General features: G+C 43.8%; 1 protein-coding gene and 1 non-coding gene across 2 annotated transcripts in view; both read right to left on the bottom strand.

Moving 5' to 3' along the window:
• Positions 1-9,653: 9,653 nt before the first annotated feature.
• Positions 9,654-9,758, bottom strand: LOC139182363 (U6 spliceosomal RNA). Its single transcript, XR_011566031.1, has one exon. It is a non-coding gene; the product is annotated as a U6 spliceosomal RNA (small nuclear RNA).
• Positions 9,759-14,342: 4,584 nt separating this feature from the next.
• The window catches only part of CSMD2 (CUB and Sushi multiple domains 2), a 689,054-nt gene continuing 683,950 nt past the window's right edge, over positions 14,343-19,446 (bottom strand). Inside the window, exons 69-71 of the mRNA XM_070786891.1 lie at positions 19,269-19,407; positions 18,903-19,117; positions 14,343-16,648 (exon numbers count right to left, since the gene is read on the bottom strand). Coding sequence (XP_070642992.1) covers positions 18,958-19,117; positions 19,269-19,407 — 299 coding nt within the window. The 3' untranslated portion in view covers positions 14,343-16,648; positions 18,903-18,957. The remainder of the gene's footprint in view (positions 16,649-18,902; positions 19,118-19,268; positions 19,408-19,446) is intronic.

Raw genomic sequence — 19,446 nt, 5'->3', positions numbered from 1 at the left:
CCTAGCCACTTCCTTCTCCAGGGGATCTTCCCCAACCCAAGGCCTGAACCTTTCTATGTCTCAGGCATTAGCAGGTGCCTTCTTTACCATTGAGACACCTGGGAAGCCCAGGAAATATACATGTATTTTCAATTTCATGAATTCATGTTAATATTTCCAATTCAAATTTTTTTATTATACAATTTAAAAAAAAACATTTAAAATTTTATTTATATTTACTTTTTGGTTTCACTGGATCTTTGTTGCTGTGTGCGAGCTTTCTCTTGTTGCAGCGAGCAGGGGCTACTCTTTGTTGTGGTGTGTGGGCTTCTTATTGGGGTGTGGGCTTCTCACTGGGGTGTGGGCTTCTCACTGGGATGTGGGCTTCTCACTGGGGTGTGGGCTTCTCACTGGGGTGGCTTCTTTTGTTGCGAGCACAGGTTCTAGGGTGTGTGGGCTTCCGTCCTTGCAGCACATGGGCTCAGTAGTGTGACTCTCCAGCTTAGCTGCTACATGGCATGCGGAATCCTCCCAGACCAGGGATTGAAATTGTGTCCCCTGTATTGGCAAGCAGATTCCCATCCACTGTGCTACCAGTTAAGTCCTACTATACAATTTTTATTAACCTATTTTATTACATATTTATATCTGTTTTACACATAACATCTTGGCATTAATTAACATTAGCATATCGTTTGCTTTATCATAAAAATACAGAAAATTATTTCAACATTCCAATACCAGTATTACTATTAACAATAAACAAAGTAACATTTTAAGATTCCTTTGCAGTCTTTCTTATGCTTAGAATAAAAATATCAACTGCATCAGAGTTCTGTGTTCAAAAGTGACTTTAAAATAGTTATTTTCTCTATGTGGTTGTGTTACCATTTTGAGAAACTCTTAGGTCATTTGTTGCTGTTTGTATTCAAGTTAAGGATTTTAAAAACTTTTGAATATTTGAGCTATAAGTTTACTTGGTATAAAATTTTGAAACTCTATAAAGGGCAATGTACAGAAGGCTTCTGCTTCTACTCCCACCATTCTCCATAAGGTAATAAGGGTTAATCCTTTCTGCCTTTTTTGGCAAGGAAAGCAAATGTATATATAAGTTATTTGCCCTTTTTCTTTTATAAAAAAGGCTTTTTTTTTTTTTTGCTATGGAGAAAATTAAGTATATACAAAAGTAGAAAATGCAGTTAATATTCAGTTTCAATAATGCTAAACTCATGACTGTTCTTGCTTTGTGTACACTGTGGGCTTCCCAGGCGGCGCTAGTGGTAAAGAACTTGCTTGCCAATGAAGGAGCTATAAGAGATGTGGACTGCATCCCTGGGTCGGGAAGATCCCCTGGAGAAGGGCACGACAGCCCACTCTAATATTCTTGCCTAGAGAATCCCATGCAGAGAGGAGCTGGTGGGCTACAGTCCACAGGGTTGCAAAGAGTCAGACACGACTGAAGCAACTTAGCCTACGTGCCCTCCAAAGGTCACTTGGAAGCAAATCCCAAATGTCATATCATTTCATTCATAAATATTTCTGTATATAGCTCCAAAGGATGATAATGCCTTTGACAATAAACATATCCACAATACTCTTATCACAGCTATAATTTAAAAATTATTTATTAATATTGTAACATATTCGGCTAGCGTTCACATTTCATATGTTGTCTCAAAAATTTTAAGAATAATTTGTCAGAATCAGAATTTAGATAAGGTCAGTATATTGCAACTAGGTTTAGGATTAGATCACTTTTTCTGAGGAGTTTTCAGACTCTATATATTGCTAGAGATGCCTAACAGTATACAGAATCTGGATGTTTCTCTGTCATCTGTATCATCTGTAAACTGGTGTTTAGCTCTGGAGTTTGGAACAGATTCAGATTTAATTTTTGTGATTTTCTAGGAAAATCCCATGGATGGAGGAGCCTAGTGGGCTGCAGTCCATGGGGTCGCTAAGAGTTGGACACGACTGAGCGACTTCACTTTCACTTTTCACTTTCATGCATTGGAGAAGGAAATGGCAACCCACTCCAATGTTCTTACCTGGAGAATCCCAGGGACGGGGGAGCCTGGTGGGCTGCCGTCTCTGGGGTCGCACAGACTCGGACATGACTGAAGCGACTTAGCAGCAGCAGGCAAGAATACTTCTCAAGTGGAGTTAAGAAGGCAGATAATGTCTAATTGCCTTACTTTTTGTGATATTAGCCGTTATTGATGATCATTGCCAGGGTTTATTTTAATAGGGGTTTCAAAATAGTGATACTTAAATTCTATTTTTCTTCATTTTTTATAAAGAGAAACTTCCCCTCCTTAACTATGGGTTTACGCTGAAACACATTTTACACAAGAAAAGCAGGATAAATGCTTGGATTTATTCCCCTGGCATTTACTGGTTATTAAAATAATGAGTTGGCCCTTTAGTATTTTTTATAGGTGACCAATAAGTTTTAAAAAATGTTATTATGAACTCATGGATTCAAACACATTTACTATGCTTCCATTCATTGCCTTTATTGTTCTGTTATCATTGTTATTATTATTGATGTTCAGATTGCCCCAGATTTGTCCAGGGAAGGCTTTTGAAGTTGACTCTTGAATTCCCTTGACATGATACAAGTAGTCTTGGGTAGCTTTCTTGTTTTGGGGAGGATAAGATTTTCCATGTTCATTTTGTACATTTTCTGCCCCAGACCTGAAATCAGCTATCTCTCCAAAAAGCCTTTATTCCCTTTACTATAAAATATTTTGGAGAAGGCAATGGCACCCCACTCCAGTACTCTTGCCTGGAAAATCCCATGGACAGAGGAGCCTGGTAGGCTGCAGTCCATGGGGTTGCAAAGAGTTGGACATGACTGAGCGACTTCACTTTCACTTTTCACTTTCATGCATTGGAGAAGGAAATGGCAACCCACTCCAGTGTTCTTGCCTGGAGAATCCCAGGGACGGCGGAGCCTGGTGGGCTGCTGTCTGTGGGGTCTCACAGAGTTGGACACGACTGAAGTGACTTAGTAATAGTAGTAGTAGAAAATATTTAGAGACCATAATCTGGAGGTTAGCATGCTCATTACAATTGGATTGTTCCTTGTTTCTAGGCCTTTTCAGTAGATAGAACTAGGAATACCTACATACACACATATATTTTAAAGATAAAATACATCATGAGATCATCGTGATATTTCCAATTCAGGGCTGATAGGTTTTACTTACCCTCATCTATCTTATGGAGAAGGCAATGGCACCCCACTCCAGTACTCTTGCCTGGAAAATCCCACAGACAGAGGAGCCTGGTAGGCTGCAGTCCCTGGGGTCGCTAAGAGTCAGACACGACTGAGCGACTTCACTTTTACTTTTCACTTTCATGCATTGGAGAAGGAAATGGCAACCCACTCCAGTGTTCTTGCCTGGAGAATCCCAGGGACAGGGGAGCCTGGTGGGCTGCCGTCTGTGGGGTTGCACAGAGTCGGACATGACTGAAGCGACTTAGCAGCAGCAGTAGCAGCATCTATCTTAAACATGAATCTCCTTTCTTCCCTGAGAAAAATTCCAGTTTCCAGTAATACTAACAAAAATATTCATATACTTTCCCCCATAATACACAAAACAATACCAAAATAAAATACCAACATTATTAACATCAATGTGATTTCTGAAACAGTTAATTTTTTGCAGGTCTTTTTGTCTTTAGTTCTATCCTGCTAGGGGTGTAGAGTTAATTTACTATATTTATAAAATCATCTGAAATAGTTCCTCTCTGGGGATCATTTCAACTCTGTAAGAAGGTGTGTTTATTTCATTTTGCTTTCAGTTTGTTAATTTAGTCTCCTTCTTCATATTTTATAATTTTATTTATTTATTTGTTTTTGACTCTGCTGGGTCTTTGTTGCTGCATGGGCCTCTAGTTGCAGTGCACAGGCTTATCACTGCAGTGGCTTGTCTTGTTTCGAAACGCAGGCTCTAGGGAGTGAGGGCTTCCGTAGTTCAGCTCCCAGGCTCTAGAGCACAGGCTCAGTAGTTGCTGTGCACAGGCTTAGCTGTTCTGCAGACACCGTGGCATGTGGGATATCTTTCTGGATCAGAGATTGAACCCATGTCTCTTGTATTGACAGGTGGATTCTTTACCACTGAACCAGCAGGGAAGCCCTCTGGTCCTCTTCTTCCTATACAAAGAGTACCGAAATATACATTCTTCTGCCCTCAGTGTTCTTCGTGTAATATTTTATCTTGGGAATCATTTCATGTAGGCTCTTGACTAGCTTCCTCATTGTTTTCACTGTTGTATTATGCTTCATTGCTTGGATGTACCCTGGCTCACGCACTAGTGCCCTGCTGATAAACACTGAAATTGTTTCTAGTCTTCCGCTTTTATAAACAGTGCTGCTGTGAGTAAACTTGTGGATGTGTGGGTCTGTCTTTGAGGAGTGTATCTTCGGAAAAAAATTCCTACAAGTGGGATTGCTGGGTCAGAGCGTACATTATTATGAAATGTCGTTACGCACTGTCAAATTCTCCTCCCTAAGAGGTGGCCCAGCCACGTGCTGGAGTGTCTTCTGCACATCTTTGTAAGCACACGGCGTTATGCAGCTTTTACATGTTTGCAGATCTAACAGGTGAGAAACCATATCTCTGAGGAGTGAAACTGAGCATCTTTTCATATATTTGACAGCTTTGCTTATCTCTCTTTTCACTGTTTTTGACTATTTGCTTATGGTACTTTTAGTCTTTTTTTTTTTTTCCTCAGTTATGAGGGATATGTGCATGAAGGCGTCGCACCTGCTTTAAAAAGAACTATATTCTCTAATATTGGGCTGCACAATTTGACACATGTTTATTACTAACTCGGGTCCCTGGACTCTTGAATCAGTAGAACTTGATAAGAGGCCAGATTGGGAATCCAGGCAAGGCTTTACTGGGACTCATGTTGCAGTAGGAGGGAATGCAAACAAGTGAGAGGTTCCTTGCCCTAAGCAGCGTGAGTTGGTTCCTTACCTGTGCTTAGGGGAGGCGCAGATCAGTGGACCAGGCTGGGAGGGGGCTTAGTGGTCCTCCCGCGCCCTTGCTGGCGCTGCGTGTAGGGATCACGGGGAGTGCTCTGCTTTTGCTCCCAGCTCTCAGAAGTGGCAGCTGGTTTGTGACATTTTTGTATCTTTTTTGTAGTTTTGTTTTGTACTTGTTTTTCATAATTTGCCCCAACTGAGCGTGTGTGCAGTTATTTTTAGTCCTTTGTAGTTTCTTTCTATTCTGTTGTTCAAGAAGGCTTTGTTTGGGTATAAGCGCTTCAGTAAAAGGTCCCAGGTGCCTGTCTCCTATTCACAAAAACTTCCTTATGATTATTTTGTTTAGGTCTTTTACAAGCTTCCTTTTTTGTTACCTTGATCTATTGTGTTCTGAGAGTGATGAATTAGAGCTCCTGTTGTTGGCGTGTTTCTGTTTCTCTTTGCATGTCTTAGTTACAACAACAAACCGCAGTGTCTGCTTCTTTGGTGAGTAGTTAATATCTGCTACGTCTTCATTGTGAACTGTGTCCTTTAGCGTTATGAAGTGTCCTCGTCTCGTTTAATGCCTTCGGGCCTACGTTCAGTTGGCAGATACCAGATGCTGGTCCCTGGCTTATTGCCCGCACTAGCTTGTTGTCCCTCCACCCATTCTTTTGCTATAATTGTAGATGACCATTCTCTCTTTTGAAAGACTAACGGCTGTAGCAGCTAGGTTTCCTTACGTTAGCCTCAAACCATGCCTCAGGTAATGCTGTGTCCTGAGCTCAGGGTGCCCATATCTGGCCCCAGAGTGTGGGTGTCGGAGCTCCCCCTCCCCGACTAAATGTACAAATGCCTTGGAGCATGCCGAAGCTATGCTTCTTCGTTTTTAGCTATTTTGCGTCACTTTGCTGCGGGTGTCTTTCTTGTGACAGCCCAGCACTGAGCTTTCCTTTGTGAGCTAATCTGAAGGTCTTCTTTTACAGGTAAATTAAACCTATTAAACATTTCATAATGTGAGGGCTATGCTTGTTTTCAGATCTGTCATATTGTTTTAAGCTGTATTTACTTCGTGTATTTGTCACATTTACTGATTCTTTCACAATGAGATATTTTGGGTACTTTAAAAATACATGTATTACTATTCTGCAACATATTTTTTATTTTGCTAAATTTTAATTTTGCTGATTTCATTTATACCAATGTATTTATGCAGTGTCCTTAGTCCTCTTTTTCTCTTCTTCCATCTTTGCTATTTTATCAACTTTGTATCAGTGGTTCTCAGTACAGGAAGTGTGTGTGTGTGTGTGTGTGTGTGTGTATGAGAGAGAGAGAGAGTGTGTGTGTCAGTTTTGCTTCCCAGAGGACACCTGGCGATGTGGAAACATTTTTGGTTGTTTCACAGCTTGGGGAGGGGAGTCATAAGCATCTAGTGGGTAGAGACCTGGGACATTGCTAGGCATTGTATATTACACAGGACATCCAAGTCCTACAACAAAAAAGCATTCTGCCTAAAATGTCAGTATTTCCGAGTCTGAGAAATCCCTCTTTATATACCATCATTTGACTCCCACCTGTTATCCATGTTGTATTCAATGAGTTCATTGAACTTTCCCCTTCTCTCCCCTTTCGCTATAGGTTAAAAACTTTTAGTTCTAGAAAATTTTCTTAGAGTGTAATTATAAATATCATTTCTGTTCCATTTATTTATATTTCCTCCTTCAGGGATTCAGTACACATAAACTAGTTTGTCTTCTTACTTATCCCTTTATTTTTAATTTTAGTTTTTAAATTTAATCTTTATTTTATATTGAAGTGTAGTTGATTTACAATGCTGTGTTACTTCTGGGTGTACAGCAAAGCGAATCAGCCATGCAAATGCGTATACCTATTCTTTTTCAGATTCTTTTCCCATATAGGCGATTAAAGAATATTGAGGAGAGTTCCCTGTGCTATGAATAGGTCCTTGTTGATTATCTATTTTATATATAGTAGTGTGTATATGTTAACCCCAAATCCTAATTTACCCCATCTCCTTTTCATTGATTTCTATCTTCTGAAGTGCTTTAAGTTCCTTTCTGTACCCTTCTCCTTTTCATTGATTTCTACCTTCTGAAGTGCTTCAAGTTCCTTTCTGTGTGCGTTTATTACACTGTCCTTCTGTGTCTATCATCCCTCGACACTTTGCAACTTGGGCTTAATTTTTTAATGGCCTTTTCCTCATTTTATTTCTTTCTGTTACATGTCCATTTGTATTTCGAGTTTTTGAACTTATTTGTGTTGCACTGTAATATTTGCAATTGTCTGTTTAATTATATTTAATCAATATTGGAGTTTTCTTCCTACAACACAAGAGACGGCTCTACACATGGACATCACCAGATGGTCAATACTGAAATCAGATTGATTATATTCTTTGCAGCCAAAGATGGAGAAGCTCTATACAGTCAGCAAAAACAAGACCAGGAGCTAACTGTGGCTCAGATCATGAACTTTTTACTACAAAATTCAGACTTAAATTGAAGAAAGTAGGAAAAACCACTAGACCATTCATCTATGACCTAAATCAAATCCCTTATGATTATACAGTGGAAGTGAAAAATAGATTCAAGGGATTAGATCTGATAGACAGAGTGCCTGAAGCTCTATGGACAGAGGTTCATGACACTGTACAGGAGGCAGTGATTGAAACCATCCCCAGGAAAAAGAAATGTGAAAAGGCAAAATGGTTGTCTGAGGAGGGCTTACAAATAGCTGAGAAAAGAAGAGAATCGGAGAAAAGAAGAGAAGCAAAAGGCAAAGGAGAAAAGGAAAGATCTGCCTATCTGAATGCAGAGTTCCAAAGAATAGCAAGGAAGATAAAGCCTTCCTCAGTTATCAGTGCAAAGAAATAGAGGAAAACAATAGGATGGGAAAAACTAGAGATCCTCTCAAGAAAATTAGAGATACCAAGGGAACATCTCATGCAAAGATGGGCACAGTAAAGGACAGAAACAGTATGGACCTAACAGAAGCAGAAGATATTAAGAAGAGGTGGCAAGAATACATAGAAGAACTATACAAAAAAGATCTTCATGACCCAGATAATCATGATAGTGTGATCACTCACCTAGAACCAGACATCCTGGAGTGTGAAGTCAAGTGGGCCTTAGGAAGCATCACTACGAACAAAGCTAGTGGAGGTGATGGAATGCTAAATGAGCTATTTCAAATCCTAAAAGATGATGCAGTGAAAGTGCTGCACTCAGTATGCCAGCAAATTTGGAAAACTCAGCAGTGGTCACAGGGTTGGAAAAGGTCAGTTTTTGTTTCAATCCCAAAGAAAGGCAATGCCAAAGAATGCTCAAACTACTGCACAATTGTACTCATCTCACATGCTAGCAAAGTAATGCTCAGAATTCTCCAAGTGAGGCTTCAATAGTACGTGAACCAAGGACTTCCAGATGTTCACGCTGGATTTATAAAAGGCAGAGAAACCAGAGATTAAATTGCCAACATCTATTGGATCATAGAATAAACAAGAGAATTCCAGAAAAACATCGACTTCTGCTTTATTGATCATGCCAAAGCCTTTGTGTGGATCACAACAAACTGTGGAAAATTCTTAAAGAGATGGGAATACCAGACCACCTGACCTGCCTCCTGAGAAATCTGTATGCAGGTCAAGAAGCAACAGTTAGAACTGGACATGGAACAATAGACTGGTTCCAAATAAGGAAAGGAGTACGTCAAGGCTGTGTATTGTCACCTTGCTTATTTAACTTATTTGCAGAGTACATCATGCAAAATGCTGGGCTGGATGAAGCACAAGCTGGAATCAAGACTGCTGGGAGAAATATCAGTAACCTCAGATGTGCAGATGACACCACCCTTATGGCAGAAAGTGAAGAGGAACTAAAGAGCCTCTTGTTGAAAGTGAAAGAAGAGAGTGAAAAAGCTGGCTTAAAACTCAACATTCAAAAAACAAAGATCATGGCAGCTGGTCCCATCACTTCATGGCAAATAGATGGGGAAACAATGGAAACAGTGACAGACTTTATTTTCTTGGGCTCCAAAATCACTGCAGATGGTGACTGCAGCCATGAAATTTATTATTATTTTTTTCTATCAAAAATATAAACCAGATATTTTTATTTAAGAATATTTCACCCAGTTTCATGGACCTTCCCCTTTCCCTCTTTGTTGACTGCTTGCTTTGCCCATGCGTTCGTTACCTACAGTTGAAAGGCAAATGTATTATCTCAGGGAGCTTCTGAGGCTGAAGCACTGGGGAGTGGTTGGGGGGCAGGTGGTATTCAGACCTGGGGTCTCTTCTGAATGAAGCTGTGGGGCAGGGGCTGCAGTCACCTGGTGGCTTGAGTAGGTGAGGATCTGGCTCTTGGCAAGAGGCTGTGGTTTCATGTCAGGTGGGCTCCTCAATGACAGGACAGCTGACTTTCCCCGGAAGTAAGTGGAGGGAGGGAGAGAGGCAGCGAGACTGTATTGGGTACTTATATTCTATATTGTAGAATAAATTACCCTCAAACTGCAAGCGGCAGTCATTTTCTCACACTGCCTGTGGACCAGCAATCTGGGCAAGGCTTAGCTGGGGCTTCAGGCTCTGGGTCTCTAAAAAGGCTGCCATCGAGGTGTCATCTGGAGCTCATTTAAGATTGTTTTTTAGCAGTTTGTGATGAAGCTTGTTGTGAGATAACACAAAAATACAGAACACTTCACAGATTTGTGTGCCATCTTCATACGGGGGTCATGCTAATCTCTGTTGCCATTCCAGTTTTAGGAGATGTGCTGCCGAAGTGAGCAGAGTCTGAGATTCTTAAGTCTCGCCTGGGTGATGCTCTTCCCACACACCCCTGTGGGTGTCAGTAGGACTCAGTTCCTCAGGCTGTTGGACTCAGGGCCTCAATTCTTCACTGGCTCTTGGCCGGAGGTCTCCCTCAGCTCCTTGTTACGAGGGCTTTTTTGGTGGGCAGTGTCCTTCATTAGAGCAAGCGAGCAAGAAGGCAAGAGAGTGTGCAGGCCAGATGGAAGCCACGGTCCTTGGTTTCTCATCCCTTTTGCCATATCCTGTTCCTTAGATTTGAGTCACTTGGTCCAGCCTACACTCCAGGAAAGGAGTTGTACACCAGGGCATGAATCCCAGGAGGTGGCAGGGATCCCAGGGCCATCTTAGGAAGCTACATGCCACAGCAACTAAAATCCAGACTGTTGTGCCTTTTCATAACCCAACCAACAAATGACATTTCATCATTTCTGCTGTATTTTAACTGGTCGCACAGACCAGCCCTACTACAATATGGGAGAAGACTACACAGGTGGTGAATTCCAGGGGGTAGAGATAAGTGGGGGCCATCTTAGAGGCTGCCATCACAGCCCAACCAGAAGAATTTCTCCTCTTCATCCTGCACGGAGGCCGCAGAGGCTGGCTCATGTAGACACATCAACGGGCTCTCTGTCTTTTGGGTGGATGTAGCCAGTGGGGAGCACTGGCAGGGATGGGATGAGCTCGGGTACTTCCTGCTCCAGCTCCCTCATGGCAGGCTGGCTGCGCCTTCACCTGAAGGCCACAGACTGTCATCTGAACTGTCCTTCATGCACTGAGTGTCATCTGATCCATAAAATTGGATGCACACAGAGATATGCCAAAGAACAAACTGAAGTTTGCCGGTGCTCACAAGGGAATGAAGGAATTCAGTGAATGGCCTTGCTCTTCTCTCAGCCATGAAATTTAAAGATACTTGCTCCTTGGAAGAAAAGCTATGACAAACCTAGACAGTGTATTAAAAACCAGAGACATTACTTTGCCAACAAAGGTCCTTCTAGTCAAAGCTGTGGTTTTCCCAGTAGTCATGTATGGATGTGAGAGTTGGATGATAAAGCTGAGAACTGAAGAATTGATGCCTTTGAGATGTGGTGATGGAGAAGACACTTGAGAGTCCCTTGGACTGTAAGGAGATCCAACCAGTCCATCCTAAAGGAAATCAGTCCAGAATATTCATTTGAAGGACTGGTGCTGAAGCTGAAACTCCAGTACTTTGGCCAACCGATGCGAAGAGCTGACTCACTGGAAAAGACCTTTATGCTGGGAAAGACTGAAAGCAGGAGGAGAAGGGGATGACACAGAATAAGATGGCTGGATGGCATCACTGACTCAATGGACATGAGTTTGAGCAAGCTCTGGGAGTTGGTGATGGACAGGGAAGCCTGGTATGCTACAGTCCATGGGGAGGCAAAGAATCTGACATGACTGAGCAACTGCACTGAACTGAATTTTGGAATTTAAAAAATTATTTTATTTATTTTTGGTTTTGCTGGGTCTTTGTTATGGTGTGTGGGCTTCTTATTGAGGTGGCTTATTTTGTTGGGAAGCAGTCTCCAGGGTGCTCAGGTAGTTACAGCACATGGACTCACAGGCCGTAGAGTGTGGGCTGAGTAATTGTGGCTCACCGGCTCAGCTGCCCCTTGACATGTGGAATCTTTCTGGACCAGCGATTGAGCTCGTATCCCCTATATTGGCAGACAGAGTCTTAACCATTTGACCATCAGGGAAGTCCCTGGAATGTGTGTTAAAGAAGATTCTTCTTTGTTTTTCAGGGGAGTATTTTCATGAACTAAAATATTTTCCTACTTATTTTGTTTCGTTCTTATAGAAGCATTGTACACACGTTAGGTGTCCCTTTTCTGTTCATGATAAAATTAGCATATAGGGTTTTTCTAGACCAGGAATAACAGGTGATCTTATTGGAGAGAGGGATGGAGTGATTTGGGGTCTTGGTTCAATGGCATGCTCTTTGTTCAGAGTTAGATGATCTTATAGGAAGAGCATAGCCTGTCTCACAGGCACTGTCCCTTTACATCCTCAGGCTTATGAAATCCTGTCCACGCATGGTGTTTGGAAGTGTTCCTCATCCTAAAGCATGTTTAGAAATTGTCTGCAATTTATCTTAGAGTGTTTCCATGCTGGGTGAATGTGTACTTGAAACTTAGATGTAATACTTGCTCCTTTGCTCGCCTAGTTCCTAATCCAGCAGTTACCTGTGTTTTACAACAGTCCAGTTCCTGACCCTGAGCCCCAGCCAAGCTACCCGACATCCCTGATGGGAGGGCTGGTTCCCTGTGGCTGGAAGATAAAAACAAGGCATTACATTCCAGATGAAATGCCATTTTTCAGACTGGGAAAGTTCATGTAAGTCAGGTTGCTGAGGTGACTGGGGGATGAAGGGAGCCAGGATAGTGGGCATTGGGAACTGAAGGAAGCCTGGATGTATTTTCCATGAAAATGGTGATGTGTAATACAGTAAACCCACTGCATACAAGTGCATTCTAAGAGCACGTTCGTAAGTTCAATTTGTTATGTCCAACAAAGCTAGCCTAGCTACCCAACAATCACCTATATAGTACTGTACTGTAGTATGTTTATAATGCTTTTCACACAAATAACACATAAAAAAACTAACAAACAGAAAAATAAAGCAAACGTTTTAAATCTTACAGTACGGTAGAACTGCTGGCATATGGGGGCACGTTTGTATCTTCGGACGTTCGAAACATGAAGGTTCCATATGTGGGGGGCTTACTGTATGCATTTAGAGAAGGAGACTCCTGGTTTTTACTAGCCTTTACTTTCTTTCCTCACATCTCTTTGGGTGCCTTTTGCTCCTGGATGACCCTCCTGATTTGGCCTTTCTCTGCTATAGATTCCTGCTGCCTAAGCCACCTGCCTGTCTAAAGGACTGTGATCCTTAGACCCTGACCTCCTCAGTCCAGACTAAGCCCCATCCCTGAAGGGGAGCAGCTTCTTTGTCCCCAGGATCCTGTCCTGAGCTGACCTGGGCATCACTATAATTAAAAACATTATTATTTATGTCACTGTTTATGTATGTATATATATATATATATATATATATATATATATATATATATATAAAGGCAGTTTATGGAGCAGGAGAAAGTATTCGCAAATCATGTATCTGATAAGGGATTAATATCCAGAATATATAAAGAGTTACTACAACTCACCATCAAGGAGATGTGAGGAGATATATATATGTATATATTTATATATACACATACACACACATTTTCTTTATCCATCAATGGGCACTTATTTTCATACCTTGGCTATTGTGAATAATACTGAAATTCATGGGAGTAAAGGTATCTTTTTGAGACAGTGATTTCATTTTCTTTGGACATACAGAAATGGAATTTTTGGATGATATGGTAGTTCAATTTTTAATTTTCTGAAGAAGTTCCACACTCTTTTCCATAAGGGCTGCACCGTTTTACATCTCACTAACAGAGCACAAGGATCCCAATTTCTCTACATTCTTACCAACACTTATTTTCTCTTTTTTCTTTTTGATAGTAATGCTAACGGCCGTGAGGTGGCTCTCACTGTGGTTCTGATTTGCATTTCCCTAATGATTAGTGATGCTGAACATCTTTTCGTGTGCATATTGGCCATTTTACATCTTCTTTGGAAAAATGTCTGTCAGCTCATTTGTGTGTTAGTCATTCAGTCGTCTCCGACTCTTTGTGACCCCACGGACGGTAGCCTACTGGGATCCTCTGTTCATGGAATTCTCCAGGCAAGAATACTGGGGTGGGTTGCCATTCTATTCTCTAGATCTGCCTGGACCAGGGATTGAACCCAGGTCTCCGGCATTGCAGGCAGATTCTTTACCACCTGAGCCACCACGGAAGCCCCTGTCCAGTCATTTGCCCACTTTCAAATCAGGTTATTTGTTTTTGTTGTTGAGTTGTAGTAACTCTTTATATATTCTGGATATTAATCCCTTATCAGATACATGATTTGCAAATACTTTCTCCTGCTCCATAAATTGCCTTTATATTCTGCTGTGTCCTTTGATGTTCAGAAGTTTTAAATTTTTATGAAGTCCAATTCATCTGTTTTAGGTTGTTGCCTGTGGTTGTTTTTTGGCCATACTCCGCAGCTTGTGGGATCTCAGTTCCTAGACCAGGGATTGAACCTGGACCAAAACAGTGAAAGCCTGGCATCCCAATCACTAGGCCACCAGGGAACGCCCTTAAAATTTGTTGCCTGTACTTCTGGTGTCATATCCAATAAATCATTGCCAAGTCCAGTGTCACAAAGCTTTCCCATGTTTTCTTGTAAATATCATATAGTTTTAGGTTTTACATTTAGGTATTTGATCCATTTTGGTTTAATTTTTTGCATATGGTGCCTCCACACTCACTTTTTCTGGATGTTCCCAACATATACCAGAGGCAACGCAAAGTCATTTAAGAAAGAGATTTCCATATTTTTCCCTCTTGGCTTTTAGTTTCACATATGTCTTTCCTCTCCTTCCCAAACACTTGCCCCTAAGCCATGAAAAAGTCCATAAAAATGTAAGAAAACCAATGCAAAAATTTATATTTTATTTGAATTCAAAAAATTTAAAATTGCTTTCAAATTCAGGAAAGTACCATAATGCAGGACCCCAGGGGGAAGCCTCATATACAGAGACAGATAAATTAAATGTATATACTGCAGACAAGCCAAGAAGGTGTGTAGATTACATATTTACAGCACTTGATGTTTTCTGAAAACCATATTTATACATTTTTATTACATTTACAAAAAAGGCTTCCACTACCATTTACCTACAATAATGAAAAAAAATTTACACCTTTTTTTTTTTCTTTCTTTTTTGGTACTGTACAAACTTTGTATAATAAAAATATATCTCTGTACAAAAGATTTTTTTTGTTGTTTTTGTTTTACTTTTTTTTTTTTTAACCTCATGGGATGGTGGTGGGTACATGGTGTGAATGGCGGGCGAAGGGCCTAGTCTGCCCTGGTTGCTTCCAAGCCTCTGGAGGTGGAGAGAAAATGCCAGAGGTGGAAAAGGGAATGCAGAGCAGAGTGCTGGGCGCCCCACCAGCACGTGCTCCATGGGCATCTCCTGGGGCTTCACAAGGGGAGGGGCGGAGGCAGGGCTGGAGGAGGAGTCCACTGGTTGGTTTCCCAGGAGTGTAAGAAGGAGGGAGGGAGCAGCCAAAGAGCTTCCTGCATTTGCTTCCAGAGAAAGAGAGAGGTGAGCGTATGGGGGTGTGTGTCTGAACTGGCCAAGCCCGGGGATGCTGTGATCCAAGAGCAGGTGCGGGCATCTGGGCTCCTGCCTTTGCCAGTTGTAGTCGCATCTTCAGCCCATTTACACGTGAGTCAGCTCTCAGGGTTCTGACTCAGACTCTGCTTACAAGCCAGGCGTCCCTCCTGTATGTTTCTGTCATTCCTGGGTTCGGTCTGTGATCTGAACTTCTGAGGCCAGCAGGTCACACATGCACAGGGGCTTGAGCCCATGGGGTCCTTGCCGAGGACAGAGAAAGTGACTCTTAAGTGCCGCAGTTTGATTCCCAAACTCATTAGCTTCTCAGCAATACTTAAATATAATTCATCAATGACCCAAGCACGAGGAAACTCAAAGTAAATCAAACCTGCTTGCAAGGAGCTGGAGACGATGTGCCTCATTCACTCCATTCTTCTGATTTAGGAGCTTCTAGGGCTTCTGTCTGCTATGATGAGGGGCTGTAGGGAGCCAAGGGGCCAGCACCAGCTCCAGGAAGCCTGGGGTACCATCCTTGCCCTGATGCTGCCAAGACGGAGAGGATGGAATCCAGAGAGGACACACGGAGCCCCTGTCGGCCCACCGGCCCGGGCCACAGTTCCACTTGGAGATTCACCCACTCTTACCCCCGGGAGACCTGGGTTTCTGGCAGCTGGTATAGTGGACTTTGGAACCAGACGCACACTTACTAACCGTGTGGCTCACATCTCTTCACGTTCTGCCTTCTCATCCATCCAGAATACTGTTTCCTACCCTCCCTGGTCACTGTACAGTCTAGAAACGATCTGCCTAAAGTGTCAGGCGCAGAGGATAAACTCGGTCCCCGGAAGCCATTATTTTTGAACGCTGGGCTAGGTCTGCTCTCCTGTCCCTTCCAGCACCAACCTGATGCCTGCAGACTTGCTGTCCCTGTCTGGGCTATGCTTGTTTCTCTTCTCTTTGTCAGTTACCAGCCAGACTTGACCTGGGGCTTCTGGCCGGCTTCCTGCCCTTACCTTCCCGTGACAAGCCCTACTTCTTCACTGTTGCCTTTGACCTAGGAGGACTTTTGAATTCACTGGGTTTAGAACTCAATAAAATTATGTTAGGAAAAAAAATACAAGAAACTGATTTCCAGACGATTTCTTCAGATCGTTTTCTGCCCTGGGGGTAATCCTTGCTGTCTTTCTGCAGTTGGTCTCCGGGTACCGACCGCCAGAGGATGCTAACATCTCCAGTGCATCGTCTTTCCTCTTCTCTGTGTTTGTGGGGGGAGCAGGGGCATCTTTCACACACAATTCACTTTTTGAAGCTTCTGTGGTCTCTTCCGTAGGACTCACATAAAGGAGAGGGGTCTGTGTGCGTTCAGGCCCTACACACACGTACACACCCACAACATCCTTTGCTCTTTTCAATCCACAACTTCCTTCCTCCCGCGGTGGCCCTTCTTCCTTTAGGGCCCCCAGTCAGGGCAGAGTGGGCGTCCTCTCCAGGGTGGCAGGGGCAGATGGCGGCAGGGCGAGGGCCCAAGTCCCAGTGGTAGCAGACACGGGCAGAGAGACAGACGAAGATGGGCACTGGGCACTGTGCCAGGGGAGCTTACTTCCTGTCCCCTGGAGAACTGCGTGCAAACACGTGGCACCAGAGTTTGCAAAACAAGAGGGGCAGCGGGTGGGGGATGGCAGCAGAAAAAAGGCGGGAGGAGAGAGGCAAAGCAGAGAAGGAACAAAGGGGAGAGAAGGAAAACAATTAGTTGCCTTGATCCTTACCTTTGATTTTTAATCTTCCTGAACTGAGGGTGGGGATACAGGTAGGAAATGTACACAGAAGACTATGTATCTTCCTAATGTCACATTTTCCCCAGGCAGGGCCGACTTACCTGTCAGCCACAGGATCCCCCGAGCCTATGGGGCTACTACTCTTTCAGGGGCCCAGGAAGATGGTTTTAACTTCTTTCAAAATCAGAAGGAAAGAAGTAAATATAATAATAATGGCCACGTAATAATAAATTTATGGGCTTCCCTGGTGTTTCAGATAGTAAAGTGTCTGCCTGCAATGTGGAAGACCTGGGTTCAATCCCTGGGTTGGGAAGATCCCCTGGAGAAGGGAACAGCTACCCACTCCAGTATTCTGGCCTGGAGAATTCCATGGACTGTATAGTCCATGAGTTTTCAAAGAGTTGGATATGACTGAACAACTTTCACTTCACTTATATATTCTGAAAATAATTTTTATTTCTTTATGTATAAGTTATCTTAATACCTACACTTTTTTTTTTTTTTTTAATACCTACACTTTTAAGCTTAGGCTTAAGCAACAGAAATGATCTAGAGGAAAAAAGTGGACCCAGAGAGGGATGGGGAGGGTCGAGGGCAGCTGGCAGAGAGCTTAAGGCAGGGAGGTTTGAGGGTGGCAGCCCTGACTGCGTGTGTGGTCTGGGCCTCTGGCTGAAGTGCTGAAAATCCTCAGGGAGCTGGTGTGAGGAGGCAGTCAGGGCGGGGTGGAGACTTCACAATCCCTCTCACTAGTCTAGCTGCCCTGGCATTTCCCAGCCCTGCCAGTCCTGTCAGCCTACACCCTTGCCCACGGCGCCTGCCCCCTCCAGGGACGGCCCATCGCAAATGCTGACGCAGACGGGGGCCTGTAAGGCAGAGCTGTCCCTGGCCTAGGCTCTGCTTGATGACCCCTGTGCCCTGTTGGAACCCCACCTCTCTGGAGCCCTGGGATGCTTCTCTCCAGAGCTGGGTGTGCTAAGGTTGGGGAGGCACCTGAGAGAGGGCCCGGCCTCCCAGAAAGCAATGTCTGTGGAAGACAACATGGCACACCTCGTGGGGGCCCTTCCTGCAAGTTCTCAGCCCCCAGAGGAAGGGATATCAGTGAGAAGGGACACAGCGGGGAAAGAAGACACCTTCCAGATTCATCAGCTCCTCCTGGTCACACGTCTGTGTGTGTATGTGTGTGTGAGAAACAGCGTCCAGTGGACCCTTAGGAGCCTCCATGTGTGTGTCCTCCCCTCTGTCTATGTAACGGAGGCCCATCTGTCTTGCTTAATGCCAAATATGGTGTCGATCTGTCTATGATGTTCTAGGTGATGTAACTGTATATGCCAACCTGCCTAGGCTCGGGTCCAGCTGCCTGGTCAAACACCAGTCTAGCTGTTGCACTGAAGGAATTTTTTTTAGATATGATTAACATTTAAATCAGTAGACTTGGAATAAAACAGATTACCCTCCATAATCTAGGTGGGCCTCACCAATTAGTTGAAGGCCTTAAGAGAAAGGACTGTGGTCTCCTTTGAGAAGAAGGAATTCTGCCTCCAGACTGCCTTTCTCAAGATCACAACTTCAGCCCCTGATGCAATTTCCAGCCTGCTGACCTGCCATGTGGACTTGAGACTTGCTGGCCCCACAATCCTGTAAGTCAATTCCTGAAAATAAATTTCTCCTTCTTTCTCTGTATCTATGTATATAATACAAACACAATATATATATATACACACACATATCTTGAGAGTTTATATATATATATGGACATACATATGCATATATTGTGTATATATATGTCTCTTTCTCTCTGGAGGGTTCTGACTAATACACCTGCTTGGATATTTTGCTGAGCCCAGTGGCTAAGAGCACAGTCTTGGAGCCCCCTGCCTGGGATTGGATTCTGATCCTGCCATCCTACTTCTTGCTAGCTTTGTGATCTTGGCCAAGTTAATTCCTTTCTCTGTGCCTCAGTTTTCCCATCTGTAAAGGGGGTGACAAGGGTCCCTGTCCCAGGCGTAGGGAGGTGCCAGCCTCAGTGGCTGGCACAGGGCAGGAGCGGGCACTCCATCCCCCTCACGCTGGACACGTCTACAGGGGTGCGGGGCTCACCGGCTGCCGGGGCGGGGCTCTCGGTGGCGGCGGCGATGGCAGCCAGGCCTGGGGGCTATACCGCTGTGCACACCGTGCTGACTGTGAACTCCGCCTCGGTGGCCATGATGTCTGTGGGCTGGATGTTGCGGTCGTACATCGGGTTCTCAAACGTGGCCCGAACATTCGTGTTCTCGTGGCCAGCGTAGCCATTGAACGGAACTTTGGGTCTTCTCCTGGGAGCGATGTAGAGCAGGAACAAGTTGTCAAGAAAGACTCAGGGCTCTAACGGGGAGAGGGAGGCTCTGGGGTGGGGTGGGGTGGGGGGGTCAGGGTCCGGGGCGGGGCGGGGCACCTGCTGTGGGCCCTCTTGTCCCTGCCCCATACCTGTGCTTGTAGAGATAAAGCACGAAGCCGGCAATGATGAGGGCGATGAAAGGCACCAGGATGGCGGCTGCCACTGAGCTGCTGTTGGAAGCAAAGTGGCGGCCGATGGACTCCGGGTCTGACTCCAGCAGCCTGAGGTCTGCAAAGTCCCAGAGCAGAAACCTCAGGTCACAGACAC

This window comes from Bos indicus, chromosome 3 (genome assembly GCF_029378745.1).
Source record: "Bos indicus isolate NIAB-ARS_2022 breed Sahiwal x Tharparkar chromosome 3, NIAB-ARS_B.indTharparkar_mat_pri_1.0, whole genome shotgun sequence".
NCBI lineage: Eukaryota > Metazoa > Chordata > Mammalia > Artiodactyla > Bovidae > Bos > Bos indicus.
The sequence above is the reverse complement of the archived record's forward strand: the minus strand, read 5'-3'. Positions and strand labels throughout refer to the sequence as shown.